Here is an 18,516-nt window from a genome sequence, read left to right on the forward strand (position 1 = left end):
TTGCCAATGGGCAGTCCAGTGAAGCATAGTGCGGTTGAGCGCCTGTAGTGATAGTTCTTCGTGGGAGATAGGCCGGTTGTGGTACTGCAGTCAGGTGTGCCACCTGGGCCAATGGCACGAGGGAAGGGACATCCACTCCACGCATGCCTCAATACCGTTAGACAGTTCTGCGTGTACTGATGGGAGGACTAAGCCTTTACACGCGTAAGGTGGTGAGAGGCGAGCACTGCCACCTGTCTTGGGAAGGACAGCAGAGGTAGTGCGCGCATAATCTTGAGGCTGCATGGCCAACCTTGAAAGAGGGAGGAGGACGAACGTTAGAGGTATGCAACTTCTTCCCCAGAGAAAACACTCTCTCTCTCTATCTGTCTTCTCCTTCCTCAAGTGGACTGACTTGATCGTCGGAGGGTCTTTCCGGCACACCACCGCCGGACAGCTCACCGTTTCTGTGTTACTAGGTAGACGCCGTCAAGAGAAGCTTGGAGTACAAGGGGTACGGAAAGCAGAGGATATTTAGCCCCCGTACAATTGGCGCCGTCTATGGGAAGTTTTTTGATACTCAACCCTTGTTCTTAGAGCTTCTTCGACCATTTCCATGGCCAACAACGGCGAAGCCCCACTGTCCGTCGTCGATGGCGTCACACCTGAGTACGTCCGCTTGAGAGAAGGCCCTCCGAATATTCCAGCCATGGCGGGCCTAGAGACTCCTCCGCAAAGTGCACGAGACAAACGCGGGAGGAGTACTGATCGCTCGCAGAGTCCTGAGGGCCGCCGACGCCGGGAGGAGTCCCATACGCAGCGCTTGGAGCACAAACTCAAGGACCAAGACGCCGTCATTCGCAAGATGGCGGCGGAGATGGAGCTTCTGAAACGCCAGATTAAAGAGAAGGGTGTTACTGGAGAGGGCAACCTCAGTGAGCGCACCCCGTCCCCTCGTTGTAGCAGTCGCCGCCAGGGAAGGACTCACTCTCTCTCTATCACCAGGAACTATGGGGTTGGAGGTTCCGACCAAGGGGAGGGCAGGTCCCTCTCTCGCGACAACACCTACCGCCCCTCACACCCGACGCCAACGTCGGGATCCTCTTTATCCACACGTTCCAGGGACTTGAGGGATGTATTGGAGGAAAGGGTGCGCCGTCGGGAGGCTCGGAGAGTGCCGGCATTGCAGAGGTTAAGCGTTCCAGTTCGTTACAGTGAGGAAGTGGCGATGCCAGCCCCCAAAGTGATGGCCCCTGCGCTGGTGGACAAAGAGCTGGCGCGACTTACAGCCACACCGCTGTCTCCAGAGATTGAGAGTACGCCACTCCCCGCCGGATTCCACCAGCCAAAGTTCACTTTGTATGACGGCAAGACGGATCCATACATGCACGTGAGCCATTACCAGCAAGTAATGGCTGGACACCGGTGGAACGACGCCTTGATGTGCCTCATATTCCCAGCGAGCTTGGGAGAGCTGGGTTTGAAATGGTTCGAAAGGCTCCCGGAGGGGAGTATTGAGGGGTGGCAGCAACTAGCGAAAGCCTTCGTCACCAGATTCAAAACCAACACACGAACGCCAAAGGAGGTCGACCATCTCCTGGGCGTCAAGATGAAGTCTGGATGCTCGTTGAAGGCATACAATGCGAAATACTGGGAAACTTACAATGAGATCCTCGACTGCCCCACCAATCTGGCGATCACTCAGTACAAACGGGGTCTCCCAGTTAGACATAGGCTGCGAGATTCACTCACGATGCATCAGCCTACAACCATGGAGTCATTGATGCAGCGGATCAATGAGCACATTCGTGTGGAGGATGATGCCGCCTCCGCGACCGAGAAGGCTAATTCGGTAGCGGCGGACAGGAGGGTTGCGGGGAAAGTTCACTCGATAAGGCAGGAGGATAACCGCCCAAACAACCGGTCGAAAGACCAGCGCCATGGTTCAAACCGTGATGATAGAAACAAAGGGCCGCTGAAACGACCGGGCTGACCCTCCCCGTGATGCGGCGGAGGATGCCAAAAGAAAATTGAAGGCGCGGACTGGGATCACCACGGTATTTAAAATCCCCATCTACCGCATTTTGAGCGAGATTCGAGGTAAACCCTTCGTCCGTTGGCCGGCCAAGTTGGGGAGTACACAGAGGGGCTTCAATTCAAAATATCGCTACACCTTTCATGAAGAACGGGGGCACCGAACAGAGGACTGCTTGCCGCTCAAGCAACACTTAGAGGAGTTGGTGGCGGCAGGGCATCTTGACCAATACATAGATGGGGGCATCAAGGCCACGCCAGCGGACCAAGCCGAGCCAAACGGCCTGGCCGCCCTAGAAACGCCCCCGCAAGGTGTAATCAACGTCATCCATGGTATCATTGAACCGGTCAGGGTTTGCGAGCTGAGAGGGATGATCAAGAAGGCCGAGCACATGAGGGAAGTGCTCTTTGTTCAGCCCGCTGTGAAGAAAGGAAAGACCGAAGAAAGGGACATCCTTTCGTTCTCAACCAAGGACTTGGAAAGAGTTCAGATGCCGCACAATGATGCTTTAGTAGTCACTCTTCGCGTCAAAGATTTTGACATCAAGAGAATCTTGATCGACCAGGGGAGTTCGGTAGAAATTATGTATTATGATGCATTTAAACAAATGAAGTTGGAAGACAAGGACTTGGCCCCCGCAACGTCCCCTTTGGTCGGCTTCAACTCGCAGCCAGAATGGCCAATCGGAAAGATTATTTTGCCGGTCAAAGCGGGATCGGTCGTAAAGCAAGTAGAGTTCTGGGTGCTTAAAGTTCCATCAACTTACAACTTGATCTTAGGCAGGGGTTGGCTGCACGCCATGCAAGCAGTGGCTTCGACCTTCCACCAAGTCATGTGCTTTCCGGCACCAAACGGACAAATAGAGGAAGTTTGGGGGGACCAGGTGATGGCGAAACAATGCTTCATTGCGGTAAATGGCAGCCGAGTGGCCAAAGGGTTCGTCCAAATGATTGAAGGGCCCGAGGGTAAAGAGGTCCTTGAAGATGTAGGAAGAAAGGCCGAGGAAAAGTCGGTCGAAGATTTGGTAGAAGTGCGCATTGACGAGAACGATCCCACTAAATTCTTCCTCTTGGGATCATCCTTGTCTAGCGCCGAGTGGATGGATTATGTAAACTTCTTGGTTTCCAATTTGGAGGCCTTTGCCTGGACGCCTTACGACATGCCTGGCATCGACCCGAGCTTCATTTGTCATCAGTTGAATGTCTTCCCTAATGCACGGCCAGTCATTCAAAGGACGCACCGCTCAGCCTTGCACCATGCTGAAGTAGTCACAAAAGAAGTGAAGAATTTGTTGGAAGCTGGGGCCATAGAGGAGGTGCAGTACCCTCGGTAGATATCCAACACGGTGGTTGTTCCGAAGAAGAACGGCAAGTGGCGAGTTTGCGTTGACTACAAGACTGTCAACCGAGCTTGCCCCAAGGATAGCTTTCCCCTCCCACGAATTGACCAACTGGTGGACTTAACCGCTAGCCATCAGAGGTTTAGCTTCCTGGATGCATATCGCGGCTACCACCAGATAGCCATGTATAAACCGGACAGAGAGATCACGTCGTTCACAACCCCCAGAGGCTTATATTGCTACAAAGTCATGCCGTTTGGACTAAAGAACGCTGGGGTAACTTTTCAGAGGATGGTAACGAAAATGTTCACTCCTCTTCTGGGCCGAACAATGGAGGCCTATATCGATGACATGGTGGTGAAGAGTAAGGAGAAGTCTCAACACCTCGCCGACCTTGCAGAGATGTTCGCCATACTTAAGCTCCACAAGCTTCGCTTGAACACCACAAAGTGCGCCTTCGGAGTTGGCACCGGAAAGTTTCTGGGTTTTCTGGTCACAAATCGAGGGATTGAATACAAGACCTAGAGCGTCCCAACTCCACGAAGGACGTGCAACATCTTGCCGGGATGGTAGCCGCGTTGAACAGATTTATCAGCCGGTCTTCTGATCGTTGCAGGCCCTTCTTTAAAACTCTGAAGTCCAAGTTCTTCTGGGATGACGAGTGCGACCGCGCACTAGTAGACCTGAAAGCATATCTCTCTTCAGCCCCTATTTTGGTCACACCTCAGCCAGGCGAAGAGTTGTACCTCTACTTGGCTATCTCTCAATATGCAGCCAGCGCGGTATTGGTGCGTGCTGAAGGCATCCAGCACCTACCGATCTTCTATGTAAGCAAGACTCTTCTCCCAGCCGAAAGGAGGTATCTTCCCTTGGAAAAATTGGCGTTGGCCCTAATGATGGCGTCAAGAAAACTGGCACACTATTTTCATGCCCATACGATAGTTGTGTTAACCGAGTCCCGCTTAAAGTGCTTTTTGAAAAGGCAGACTTCACTGGAAGAATTTTGAAATGGGCCGTGGAATTAGGACAATATGACATCAAGTTCTGACCGCGCACCGTAATCAAGGCTCAAGCACTTGCCGACTTTGTGGCGGAATTTGCCCCTGGGATGTATCCAGTATGCCCGGTTGATTTGGTTGGTGCAGACTTAGCGCAACCCATGATTCTGGCAACAGAAACGAGTGTTGGTTCGCAAGTAGGAAAAGGGACAAGCATGACTGGACTAACAAAGTCCGACGACGATGAACCCAACCAAGACAAGGAAAGGGACCAGAATGAATCGATCAGAGACTTGGAAATGAGAAGCTCCCAGAACCCCTCTAATTGCTGGAAGCTGTTTATTGGCGAAATGTGGAAGCTCTTCGTTGATAGGGCGTCCAACAGACATGGGGCCGAGCTGGGCATCGTGCTAAACTCGCCGGGCAGGCTGATCATCGAGCAGGCAATTACACTCGGCTTCCCAGCATCCAACAACGAGGCTGAGTATGAAGCTCTCCTTGCCGGACTAAGAAGCGCGCTGAAAATGAAAGCCACAGCCCTCATGGTATTTAGTGACTCCAAGTTGGTGGTCAATCAGGTCTCAGGGGAGTATGAGGCAAAGGACGAAAGAATGGCCAAGTATCAGGCGCTGGTACGCGCAGAGATCAAGAAGTTCGCTGCAATAAGGTTGGAACAAATCGACCACGAGGAAAACAACGCGGCTGATGAATTGGCCGGACTTGCTTCTGCTCAGACAGCTTTTCCTAACCCCTTGATGATAGAATTTTTACCCCGGCCAAGCATTGAGGAACCAGAATCAGCCGAGGTACTCTGCGCCGACTTGGGCCCTTCTTGGATGGATCCTATCATCGCCTTCCTGAAAGATAGAATTCTACCAGAAGAAAAGAAGGCGGCACACAAGATCCAGGCAAAGTCAGAGCGGTTTTGGCTCTCCCCGTCCGGGGCCTTGTACAAGAAATCTTTCACCGGCCCGTATTTGAAATGTGTCCACCCCACCAAGGTGGAGGCTTTCCTCTATGAGATACATGAGGGCATTTGTGGCAGCCATATTGGGGGCAGATCCTTGGCTTACCGAGCAATTTCTCACGGTTATTGGTGGCCGCGCATGCAGACAGATGCACAAAAATATGTTCGCAGGTGCGAGAAGTGTCAGAAGTTCGCCCACCAAATCCACCAGCCGGCTAGAGATTTGCTCCCCCTTACAAGTCCTTGGCCGTTCGCGCTTTAGGGGTTGGATATTGTTGGGCCACTCCCAGCTGCACCAGGAAACCGTAAGTTCTTCATCGCCGCCACCGACTATTTCACCAAGTTGGTTGAGGCCGAGCCACTAGCGACCATAAGGAAAAAGGACGTGAAGAAGTTTGTATGGCAAAACGTGATCACCCGTTTCGGCATTCCCAAGGCCCTCATCTCGGATAACGGCACTCAATTTGATGGTAAACTCTTTTGCGAATTTTGTGAGGAGTTGAAGATCGAGTTCTACAATTCGATGCCGGCCTACCTTCAGTCAAATGGTCAAGCAGAGGCCTCAAACAAGACCATCTTGGACGGGCTGAAGAAACGGCTTGAGAAGGCTAAGGGCAAGTGGGCTGAAGAACTCCCTAATGTGCTCTGGGCATACCGCACTACCCCAAGGCGGTCAACCGGGAAAACACCTTTTGCTTTGGCCTACGGCATGGAGGCCGTCATCCCGTTGGAAATTGGCATGCCAACCATCCGCTCTGAAGGTTTCCAGCCAGATCTGAATAGTGAAGCGTTGGCCTTGGAGTTGGACCTTGCTGAAGAAAGGAGGGAGCGAGCATTGATCCACATAGTAGCTTATCAACAAGAACTCTCCAAAAAGTACAACAAGGCTGTGCATCCCAGGATGTTCAAGATTGGGGACTGGGTATTAAGAAAGGTGCTTGGCAACATAGTGGTCCCTGGTGAAGGAAAGCTCGGTGCGAATTGGGAAGGACCATACAAAGTGATTGGTCTTGCCGGTAAAGGGGCGTACCATCTGGAAGATATAGATGGCAAAGCTGTCCCCAAACCATGGAATACGGCCAACCTTAAGGTCTTTTACTTTTAAGATGTAATTTGCTTGTGTTGTTTAGCTTTTTTGGACCTTTAGCCCTTTGGCACTTAATGTAAAGGATAGCAATGCTTTTGTAATGAAAAATAGCCCTCTTGTTGTTTGGAATTACATCTTTGTACAATGGATTCGCAAGGACGCAAGGCAATTATGTTGGCGTCATGACCAACTCAACTGAAACATTGGTGTTTTGCCTAGTATAAGGGCCGAGCTGATTTTGCTCGGCCCAGTGGACATTGGTGTCTTGCCCAATATGGAAAATGAGCGGAGTTTGCTCGGCAGAATTCGGAATATTGGAATTTTGTCCAATCGATAAGAAGCCGAGCTGAATTTGCTCGGCCTAAAAGAAATGTTGGCGGCTTGCCCAACTTAAAAGGCGAACTGATTTTGCTCGGCCACGTCGAAATTGCATGAAATTTACAAACTAATTAAGGCCGAGCAGATTTTGCTCGGAAGAGTTAAAACGTCAGTTCATTTGAAAGTTCATGGAACCGAACTACTAGTTCTGATTAGAGAACGTTTGAGATGATTTTAGCTCGGCAAGCTGTACGGCACAGCCGACCTGGCAGTTGTGAATTGTCAACAATTGAATCAAGGAATCCATGCAGATGCAAACCGAACAGAAATAGGATGAGAGAGCAAAAAGCCAAAAATCTTCATTGATAAAGGATATTTAAGTACAAGACGGGGGGAACATAGCCTGGTTACATCGTAAAAAAAAAAAAAAAAAAAAAAAAAACAACAACAACAACAACAACAAGAAAGGGTCAATCCAAATCTACATCAACCGTTTGCTCGGCGACTTGCACTGTTTGCTCGACCTCTTCCAAGTCTTGCTCGGGCAGGATTTCTTCGGCGTCATCGTCAGTTCCTTCCACCACGGCAACATCCCGATCAGCCTTTTCCTCTGCACCTGGAGATGCTTCGGGAGGATTTTGTTCGGCTAGTTTCGCGGCAGCGTCTTCTTCCTCGGCCTCTCTCCATGCATCCGTGATGAGCCGATTTTGGGTGGCCTTGGAGTACGCCTGCATGTAGACCGGGATATAGGCAGCAGGCGGATTGATGAACATGTCAGAATCCTGACCAAGACCGACTTTCTCCACGGCAGCTTTCCAGCCGCATTGGAAAAAGATGTCCTTGGTCGCTTGGACCTACCGTTCGTAGGTCTTCTCGCCCTGCGCGTATCCCCGGTCTTCTGCATCATCTACGGCCTTGTCCTTCTCGGCTTTGTGCGCATCGCGCAGTTTCCTCAGCTCGGCGAGATACCGAGCCTTTATCGACTTCACGGCCCAAAGTTTGTCCTCATAAGCTCGGTCAACCTTATGGCTCAGGATATCTCGCTCGGCCTCAACTGTTTCCTGCGCTGCTTTGAGCTTCGCTATCTCGTCCTTTTGAGCCTTATTCTCGGCTATGGCATCCCGCAGGCTCTGTCGCACTTTGATCATCCGGTCGTGGGCCAAGTAGTTCTTTTGCGCGGCCTGAAAACAAGTGAGAGATCGTCAGTATTCGAAAAACCGCGCAAAAACCGAGCAAACAGTTTGACGTAAAAAATGGAGAACTTACCAGCACTATGGATTTCGCCGCCGAGCAAAGGACCTTGAGGTCGGAAAGCTCGTCATGTTTTTTCATATCGGCGGGCAAGATCAACCCCTTGGTCAAATTGAAACCAAGCGAGTAGTCCTTGTCCGCATACACAGAGTCTTCAGTAAAAACTGCTCGGCCCTGGTATTTGAACTCGGGTGCCCAGACCGGGGGGGCTAGGCCCTTGGATTTGCTGGTCTGTGGTTGCTCGGTCTGGTCCCCGAGCTCGGTAGAGATGTGATCGGTGGAGTCTTCATCCGCCAGACACGGCCCGGTTTTCTCGTTCCTCGGCCGCTTCTTGGACCGACTAGCTGGTTGCTCGCTGGCAAGCACCAGCACTGCCCCATCTCCTTGCACGGCGGGTGTGGAGGATGTCTCACCGGTTGCCTCTAGGTTCTGGGGCTCATCTTCTTCCCCGGTGATCAAGGACTTGATTGCCCTGATTTTCGCCATTTCTTGCTCGGCGGTGAGTAGAATAAGCCTGATCGGTGGTAGGTTTGGATCCGGTTCTGGGGTTGGCGCACGCAAAAAATCGGTAACCCGGCTCCTGCGCGGTGCGGTGTAATGGTAGGTCTGATCGAAGCCGAGCAATTTCGAAGCCTCCCTCTCCTCGGTAGGATGGCACAGCAGGACTCTGATGGCCTCTTGGTTGGCCCGGTAGTAGTCTGCTGCTAGATGTTTATCTGCAAAAAGAAGACAAGTGTTAGATCAGTATGGAAAAAAAATTGATACATAAAGAAAATAGCGCGGCCAGCCGAGCAACTTACCGGCACTACCAAAATCCTTTCTAATATACCATCCTGGTATGAGTGCCTCGGTGTTCTCATAGCGACCAGACACCCACAGGAAGTCGTCGTCGTTGGTCTCCTTGTCCGGGTTACCCTCTATTAATTTTGCTCGGCCCTTCTTCACTTTGAGGTACCAGCAAAACCCGCTCTTATTTCTACTAAGACTATACTGATGGAAAATTTCAGCCAAACCGAGATTTAGACTGAGCCTCCGGTTCAGTTCGGCGACCTCGTTTATTATTTTGTAAGTGTTATTTGAAACTTGGGTCGGGCAAAGCCTTGTCTGCCTCAAAAACTCGCAGATCAAAGGCTGGACCGGGAAGCGGAGCCCTCCCTCTACTATTGACACGACCGTAAAGGGGCACCGGTCTAGATCTCCCCAAGGGGTGTCTCCCTTTTTGGCGAGCTCTAAGATGACGTCATCTGGGATGTTGTAATCCCTACGAAACTCGGCCATCGCACCGGGCGAGCTAACCATATAGCGGTACTTCCCCATCTATCTCGGTCTTATTTGATATAGTGTATATCTCGGTCAAAAATGTTGGTGGGTCTGCTCGGACTCTGAGCTCCACCAGTTAGTGCTGGACTGGCTTGGTCGGTCCTATTTGTTCTGCATGATTAAAAAATAATTCCAAGGGTTAGCACGGCATAAATTGCACGGCCCCTATGGGAATTGGCTCAGTGAAGGGATTATTGGTGTTTGGCCGGTTCGACCCCTACCTCGGTTATGCTACTTGGTCGATTTCCTAGTTCGGTTCTAACTCTCCGAAGTTGGCTCAATCAAAGTTATAGCTCGGTCGGTTCTACTTGACGAGCTAACTCGGTCAAGGCCCAAGTAACGACCTCAAGTTTTCGCCCGGTTCAGTACTATTACCGGTTTTAATAAGTAGTTTGGCTCGGCTACAACCTCTACGAGAAGTCACAAACTAGTTTTTGCTCGGCCGATGTGTCATTTATGGATCTAAACGAGCGTTTTGCTCGGTTCTACCCAGATTCAAACTGTTCATCCCAGAGATAGGACGAACTCATTCGAACCCAGGAGAAACAAGGGGCATGAAAGTCCCATCCATTCTTACTATTCTTGTTTTCCCTAGGGTGTGCAAGATCTAAGCAAGGGAAAGCAACTTTAATGGCCCTGAAAATAAACAAAAATACGAAGCATAGTGACACGGGAATGAAGAACATGTATGGAAAAACTTTGAGAAGTAGAAGCAACAGATGCAAGGGGGGGTAGTATGACTTACCAGAAGGACAGGTGCGAGGGTGAACGCGACCTCGAGAGCTCGATTGTGGCCTTCGAAAGGATTTGAAATGGGGGATATGGCACAGAAACAGCAATGGCAGTGGTTCGAAAGCTTGGGAGGTTTAGGGCTTGTGAGGAAGAGAAGGTGAAAAGTGAAGGGTTTTAGGCCCTTCGTTGGAATACAAAAGAGGGGGGAAGGAACCCCAAACGGCTGCGCCGTTTGAATTTTGTGCGTGCAAAACAGCTGGCTGTACGACCCAGTGGCGTGAAGCCACGTGGCACTGGAAACACGACTATCAATACGGTTGTACGACCTTTGATGAGACTGCGGAGGAAATGGCCAACCAAACGGGACAGCTCGGTGATAGATTTGCCCCCAATCATGCTCGGCTTGGTGATGGCGCGACTCAATCCGTTAGCTTGGTTACGATGGTAACCCCAGTCACGACCAGGTCGGATGGGGTTGAGGGGCAATTGAGAGGGGAGATTTACGCCGTTAGTGCGGCTGAGCAGAGATTGGACGGGCCTGTTTTGCTCGGTCTAAAGGGTCAGCTGACCGGGCGTGAACTAAGCCTGGCCGAGCTGCGACTAGCAAACATTCGGCGGTACACACAGCTAAGTGGCGAGACCGGGCTACGGATAGCTCGGGCTAAACTGTGGACAAGGGAGGGATGGCGCGTCTCTGACCGGTGAGCCGAAATGGGAAGATTCAAGATAACCTCGGATGAAGGTAGAATGGACGGAGGCCGGCATGCCTCGCGACCGGTATGCCACGATAAACCGGTCAATACCTGCCCGGCCCATGAGCATCACCTCGCCGCCCCTTTGCCAAGGGGCAGTCCGGTGGAGCATAATGCGGTTGAGCGCCTGTAGTGATAGTTCTTCGTGGGAGATAGGCCGGTCGTGGTACTGCAGTCAGGTGTGCCACCTGGGCCAATGGCACGAGGGAAGGGACATCCACTCCACGCATGCCTCAATACCGTTAGACAGTTCTGCGTGTACTGATGGGAGGACTAAGCCTTTACACGCGTAAGGTGATGAGAGGCGAGCACTGCCACCTGTCTTGGGAAGGACATCAGAGGTAGTGCGCACATAATCTTGAGGCTGCATGGCCAGCCTTGAAAGAGGGAGGAGGACAAACGTTAGAGGTATGCAACTTCTTCCCCAGAGAAAACACACTCTCTCTCTATCTGTCTTCTCCTTCCTCAAGTGGACTGACTTGATCGTCGGAGGGTCTTTCCGGCACACCACCGCCGGGCAGCTCACCGTTTCTGTGTTACCAAGTAGACGCCGTCAAGAGAAGCTTGGAGTACAAGGGGTACGGAAAGCAGAGGATATTTCGCCCCCGTACATCCACTAACAATGACTTCTCATTAGCTGAACATCTCCTTACATATAAATGTCGTTGGAGATGCTATGCAGCTGGATGATTATGCAGTCTACAAACTACACTCAATGTCCATTCATCGTTTGTTTTTAACTTATATGCCCTTAAATCAAATGGACATTCACACTTCTTCGTACAAGTCTATCTCAACAAGTCTTTCGAGCTATCTTTCAGCTTGTTATGTGATCTATACTTGCCACTCCTCTCACAAGCAAGATAAATCCTCGTTCTCTTACGACCACCACCATTATCTAACGTCTTTATAATAATAACAAAGCCATTAGCACTTCTAATATCACGTACCCAAGTCAGCAATTCATCCTTGTTGTCGAAAACTTGTATATAATGTTACACAACTTTTATAAGAACAAACTAACAAAAAAAAAATTATTAAGTTATGAAATTATTGTTAAAGGTTACCTATTTAGCTGTAAAATGACTAGTACAATCCACCATCGTATGAGATCGAAACTCAATTTCTTAAGTGCATGCAATCTAAAGAGGGAAAAAAAAATCATTTTGCACTTCAAAGCCGAGTAGAACATATAAGTTCGGCACTTTATAGCTGAAAGAAACAAAAATATCGGTAGTCTAAAACCAAATATTTTTCATACTTTCAGAAGTTTATTGTCGAATAAAAGTTATAAAATCGATAGTTGATTTTCGAATATAATTATTAGTATTGGAATTTGAAATTTAAAAAAAAAAAAAAAAAAAAAAGAGAGAGCGTAAAATATTTTGGCATTGGTTTGTCAAATTAAAATCGCGAACGAAAAAAAAAATTAAACTTATGCACAAAAAACTAATCTTTTTATCACTGTTTTTGCTGTCACCACACATATTTATATTTGAATTTGAACTTCCATTGGTTTGCAACTCTTCCATCATAAAATCAAAAATAATTATGGATTTTTATTAGAAAACAATATAAACAGTGGAGTATAAACGTAGAGAGTAAAGCCTTATGAGAGTTATTATGAGAGTATTGCTTTGTAAGCAATAGATGACTATAAAGTGTGTAGCAAGTAATGGAGTGGACTACTACTCCAATTGGAGTGCTAATTCCCTTACAACTTTTCTAACCAAACATGCTATAATTGAGGCCCGCCTCGCTCATAATCCAATCCATCTACTCATCGAGGCAAACAAACATGCCCTTAGAGAATTCATTTCTTTATACTAACAAGTACGTAACATACAAAATTAAATCTTATTTTCATCGTACTCATATTAAGGGCATCCCTTTGTTTGAGTGTAATTAATATCTCTTTTGGTCTTACAAGACTCTTTGACATATCCACTAACAATGACTTCTCATTAGCTGATAATCTCCCTGCATATAAATGCCATTGGAGATGCTATGCATGGATCTAGATGATTATGCAGTCTACAAACTACATTCAATGTCCATATTTCGTTTGTTTTCAACTTATATACCCTCAAATCAAATGGACATTCATACTTTTTCGTACGAGTCTATCTCAACAAGTCTTTCGAGCTATTTTTCAACTTATTACGTGATCTATACTTGCCATTCCTCTCACAAGCAAGATAAATCCTCGTTCTCTTATGACCGCCACCATAATCTAACGCCTTTATAATAATAACAAAGCCATTGGCACTTCTAATATTACGTACCCAAGTCAGCAATTCATCCTTGTTGTCACAACTAACAAATAAAAAATTATCAAGCTATGAAATTATCATTAAAGGTTACCTATTTAGCTGTAAAATGACTAGTACAATCCACCATCGTATGAGATCGAACCTCAATTTCTTACGTGCGTGTAATCTAAAGAGGAAAAATAAAATTTCATTCGGCACTTCAAAGCCAAGTAGAACATATATGTTCGGCACTTTATAGTCAGAAAAAATATATATATATATTAGTAGTTTAAAACCGAATAATTTTCATACTTTCGGAAGTTTATTGTCGAATAAAAGTTATAAAATCGACAGTTGATTTTCAAATATAGTTATTAGTATCGGAATTTGATATAAAAAAAAGAGCAAAATATTTCGACACTGGTTTGTCGAATTAAAATCGCGAACGAAAAAAAAAAAATTAAACTTATACACAAAAAACCTAATCTTTTCGTCACTGTTTTTGCTATCACCAGATAAATTTTTATTTGAATTTAAACTTTCATTGGTTTGCAACTCTTCCATCATAAAATCAAAAATAATTGTGGGTTCTAATTAGAAAATGATATAAACAATGGAGTATACACGTAGAGAGCAAAGCCCTATGAGAGTTATTATGAGAGTATTGCTTTGTAAGCAATAGATGACTATAGAGTGTGTAGCAAATAATGGACAAGAGAAGCCGATATAAACAATGGAGTATACATAGAGAGTAAAGCCCTATGAGAGTTATTATGAGAGTGTTGCTTTGTAAGCAATAGATGACTATAGAGTGTGCAGCAAATAATGGACAAGAGACTATGTGAGAAATAATGGAAGTAACGTACAATGAAAAAAGTAGGTTTAGTTTTTTTTTTTTACTCAAAAGATATGTATTGAGATTTTTTTTTTATTTTTAAAAAAGATGTGTATAGAGAAAATTTTGATATAATATTGTGAGTGTATTTTGATGTCCATTACAGTATTTTTGCTTTAGGATACAATTATCATTAAAATAAAGTTTCATCAAGTGTATGTACTGAGATAAGTAAGTGTGTAAAAATAAAATTAATCCAATCCCATCTCTCACCCATCTTTGCTAATCCACCCCTAGTGGACTACTACTCCAAAGTGCTAATTCCCTTATAACTTTTCTAACCAAACATACCATAATTGGGGCCCACCTCGCTCATACTCCAGTCATTCTCTATTCATAAGAGGCAAACAAACATTCCCTTGGAGAATTCATTGACTCTTTATACTAACAAATACGTAACATACAAATTTAAATCTTATTTTTATTATTTTTTTAATCACTTAAGGCAACTTTTAACACATAATTATTCTTAAAAAAATGCTTTAAGAGATTAAAAATACACTATAAAATAAAAGGAAAATTATAATTCAATGAGATTTTAAAAAATACATTTACAAATGTATGAAAAATTTTAAATTTTAAATTATTAATATTTTTAAATTTTATTAACATTTATAATGTTTATCATTTATGTATAATTTTTTATTATTTAAAATCTACTAATCATCATTAGATAGCCGCCGCCGGCTGCATATGGACATATGGTTATGGTTTAATTTGGGAGAGTTTGAGTGGTCTGTAGGTTTTATTATGAGTTATGTTTTAATAATTTGAATTATTTAATTTGTAAAAAAATTTTGTTTATATTGTTTATAAAAAAATTAAATTAATTTGATAATTATAATTTTTTTATTTTATTGTGTTTATTTTTAAGAAAATAAATAATTTATTTTAAAAAATATACTTATTTATTTTTCTAAAACAACTGTAATATAATAAAAATATTATAATTATTGAATGTATATAATACTTTTCATGAACATTAAGATTTTTGGCTTCGTTTGGGAAGTGAGTTGACTTTTTAACTTTTTTGTTTTTTTGGCTATTTTAGCCTGGAGTTAAAAAGCCTAGTTTGGAAATGACTTTTAGATTTTTTAGCTTTTTGTGAGAAAATTAATGTAATGATTATGGGTTGGATGTGATGTTTTGTCTTATTGGACTAAAAAACATACTTTGTTTTTTGTGACTAAAATAGTTTTAAAAAGTCTCAAGATTGGCATCCCAAACGGAGCTTTTATATAATAAACAATTCAAATAATTAAAATAGGATCCATAATAATTTTAAAAACCTTGCAAATTCTTTTAAGGGTTTGTTTTGTAATGACTTTTTTAGTTAATTTTTTGATTTTTTTAACTTTTTTAGTTTGAGATTTTTTTATTTGTTTGGTTTTCTTATTTGATTTTTTTGAATTTTTGACTTTGAAATGACAAATTTTTTGTTAATTTTTTGACTTTTTGACTTTTTAAATTTTTAATTTTTAATTTTTAATTTTTAATTTTTTTTTCCGTATGTGATTATTTAGAAAGAATTTGCCGCAGGTTAAGTGTAATTTTAACTTTGAATTCTTTCTTTTTTTTTTATTTTTTCTCCTCCAATCACCACCTGCCACGTGTTTGTGGGGTGGTGGGGTGATGATCGGAGGGGGTCTCAATCATCACCCAATAATGTATATAAAAGGTGTTGCCACGTGCGTTACGCACGCTTGTGGGCCAAAAACACACTGTACCCAAGTCAAAAGGTGCCCCAAAAAAACACACACACAAGTTTCCAGATTATGATAGTACTAAAATACAAATACAGCATCAATTAATCATCAATCCATCGCATCATCAAACATGGTTTGTTAGGCTGATTCTGTAGTGAAACTCATCATCAACATGCTATGTTTCGTTGCTGAATAAGTTCGATGAAATTATTTGAAATTAAATGATGAAATAGTTATCGTACTAATATAAATTTGAAATATAAAATAAAATATTTTTATTTGTGTACTATTTTGATGATATTTGTGATTGAATCTATGAATTCACATATAAAATTTGATTTTATAATAAAATAAATCATGAGCTCTTCGCCGCCACCAAAACACATCTAGATAGTCCCATTCTCATACTTTCCGACGCTTTTTTCCCTCTCTTTGCACCCTAGTCCTTTCTCACCACCAGTTTAGATTTGTTAGAGTTGAATCTTTCATCATAAATTATGTCCTACCGAGTATAATATTTTTATTGATATTTATATATGTCTAAGTTACTGATTTATTATATTATTGCGAGTACAAAAATGATTTGAAATTTAATAAGAAATTCAAATCTTAACATGATATGATTTAAATAAACAAATATAATCTTATGGGTAAACATTAGCTTCCAAATATAAAAATTAACTTCCCTTGAAAAAATTGGGAAGAAAATAGGAAGTTTAATGCAGTGTGTGTGTGAGATGGATGTTCGTTGGGAAAATTATTAGATATTTTTGAAATATCATGTATTCATATTCTTTTATCAATCATCATTTGTCATAACTCTTCATGTTTCTCAATTACCTAATATAAAATCATAATATCATATTTTCTTTACTAATTATAACATTATGAATTATTACGTGACCATAATTCGATATGAAGGGTTGGGGGAGGGGAGAGTTTGTTGAAATTAATTTAATGAGATGGAAATTAAGGCACGTTTTAGTAGATACTAAATTGAATTAGTGGATTGATAAGGTTATGCATTTAGGGCTGATTCTGAAAGTGCTTTTTATTATTAATTAACAAAGATTACGCACTGTGTATTAATGGCTGATTACAAAGCTCCCAATATGTGAAAACCAAAAATATGAATAGTCAAATCTAACGAAAAAAACATCGGGGAGAGAGAGAGAGAGAGTGAGGACTGTTTGCCACGTGGTGGAGGAGATGGTATGAGGTGCCACTCTATTGTATTCTATTGTTACAATACAACTAAGTAGGAGTGATGGAAAAATTACGAGGGTATTGGTTGGTGTGTTAACTTGATATTGTTAGTTAAAATTGTGAAATTTAATATTTTTTTAGGAAAAAAATTGAGACTTTTTCTGGGAAACTCTCACTATTCTCAATATATTGTGATTGGTCAAAAAAAATTTTTTTTTTTTCCTTTCTTATCTCTGGCTGACATGTGTCTGTAGAAGATTGTGAGAGTAAAAAAAAAAAAAAAAATCTGTATCATTTCTATATTTTTTTTATTAAGATGCTAGGAGATAATTTAATAAGTGTTAAGTAAGAGCATCTCCAACTCTGAACCAAAGTTTTCATCAAATTTGAGTAAAAAAATGACTTTTTTCTCAATCTGATACCGAGTGCTCCAACGGTTGATTTTCATCAAATTTTCATCAAATCTGTGCCAGAATAACCGGTTGGTCGACCGGCCGGTCGACCAGTTAAGCCAAAATTTTTTTTTTTTTTTTTTGAACTTTTTGAACCTTTTAGTGGTCGACCGGTTGGTCGACCGGCCAGTCAACCGACTGGTCGACCGGTAAGGCAAAAAAATTTTTTTTTTTTTCAACTGTTTGACCTTTTTTTTGGAACTATTTGAACCTTTTGGTGGTTGACCGGTTGGTCTCCCCCAACGGTCATGCACAGTGTTTTAATGAAATGCAGAGCCTGTCCTCATTTTGGTGAAACGTTTGGTAAAATCTCGATTTGATATCAATTTGGTGAAACTGTTGAAGCATGAAAAAGTATTTTTTTCACCAAATTTAAAATTTGATGCCAGATTTGGTTCAGGGTTAGAGATGATCTAATGTGGATGGAGTATTACTTTTAGACCATCAAATAACTTCTTGGAGTGATGAGACATGCCACGAGTAAACTTGCACTCTATTTTTGTTTGATTTTGAATTTTTTGAAAAAATTGTCTCAAAAAATAAATATTTTTAGGATTAAATTATTCTAACAGAATGTATTTATTAGTGTAATATTTTAAATTTTGTTGTTGAAAGTTTTTTTTTTGGATATGACATTTTAGCAACTATCCTCGCATTGATAGAAATTTCCAAATATTTGTTGTAACAATATTTTAATTTTGGTTCTTAAAACTCTTATCTGTGACAGTGAAAATAAGAAGAAAAAAATTTGTTTGTCCAAAATTATTTTACATGAAAGATGTTTTATGGTGTAAAATAGTTTGCATGGGAACAAACAAAACCTTAGTATAAAATGGTATCAATTCATTTTTTTTAATATGGATCATATTCATTTAGATCAATTAAATGTTGTTATTTGTTTACATACTATGAAAGTGTGAACAAATTCATTTTTCCACGCACATGCCTAAGTTTTAAGAAAATGATAAAAGAGAGTAGTCTAGGAGGAGTATGACTATAAACTCGAACTCAACTTGTTTAAAAAAAAATTTGAGCTCAGTTTATTTACTGAAAAAACAAGTTTAAGTTTAATTTTTTGACTCGTTTAGTAATGAAGTCAAGCTTCAATAATCCTAAAATTAGTATGAAAAGGCCCGTGTACACACAAAAATATATATATATTTGTTTTTAATAATATATATATATATATCAAATATATTTATATCAATTTATTTTATTTTTCTATAT

At 42.7% G+C, this 18,516-nt stretch overlaps 2 protein-coding genes across 2 annotated transcripts; both read left to right on the plus strand.

The window, feature by feature from the left end:
- Positions 1–2,384: 2,384 nt before the first annotated feature.
- LOC145791281 (uncharacterized) lies at positions 2,385–3,347 on the plus strand. The gene has a single exon (XM_082871624.1). It carries the CDS (start codon positions 2,385–2,387, stop codon positions 3,345–3,347), a length of 963 nt encoding a protein of 320 aa, XP_082727750.1.
- Positions 3,348–4,566: 1,219 nt separating this feature from the next.
- Positions 4,567–6,423, plus strand: LOC145791282 (uncharacterized). The gene is made up of 3 exons (XM_082871625.1): positions 4,567–5,259; positions 5,581–5,932; positions 6,080–6,423. Exons 1-3 carry the CDS (start codon positions 4,567–4,569, stop codon positions 6,421–6,423), a joined length of 1,389 nt encoding a protein of 462 aa, XP_082727751.1.
- The last annotated feature ends 12,093 nt before the right edge of the window (positions 6,424–18,516 follow it).

This window comes from Camellia sinensis, chromosome 5 (assembly GCF_055761805.1).
Source record: "Camellia sinensis isolate YWXY chromosome 5, ASM5576180v1, whole genome shotgun sequence".
In the NCBI taxonomy this organism is placed as follows: domain Eukaryota; kingdom Viridiplantae; phylum Streptophyta; class Magnoliopsida; order Ericales; family Theaceae; genus Camellia; species Camellia sinensis.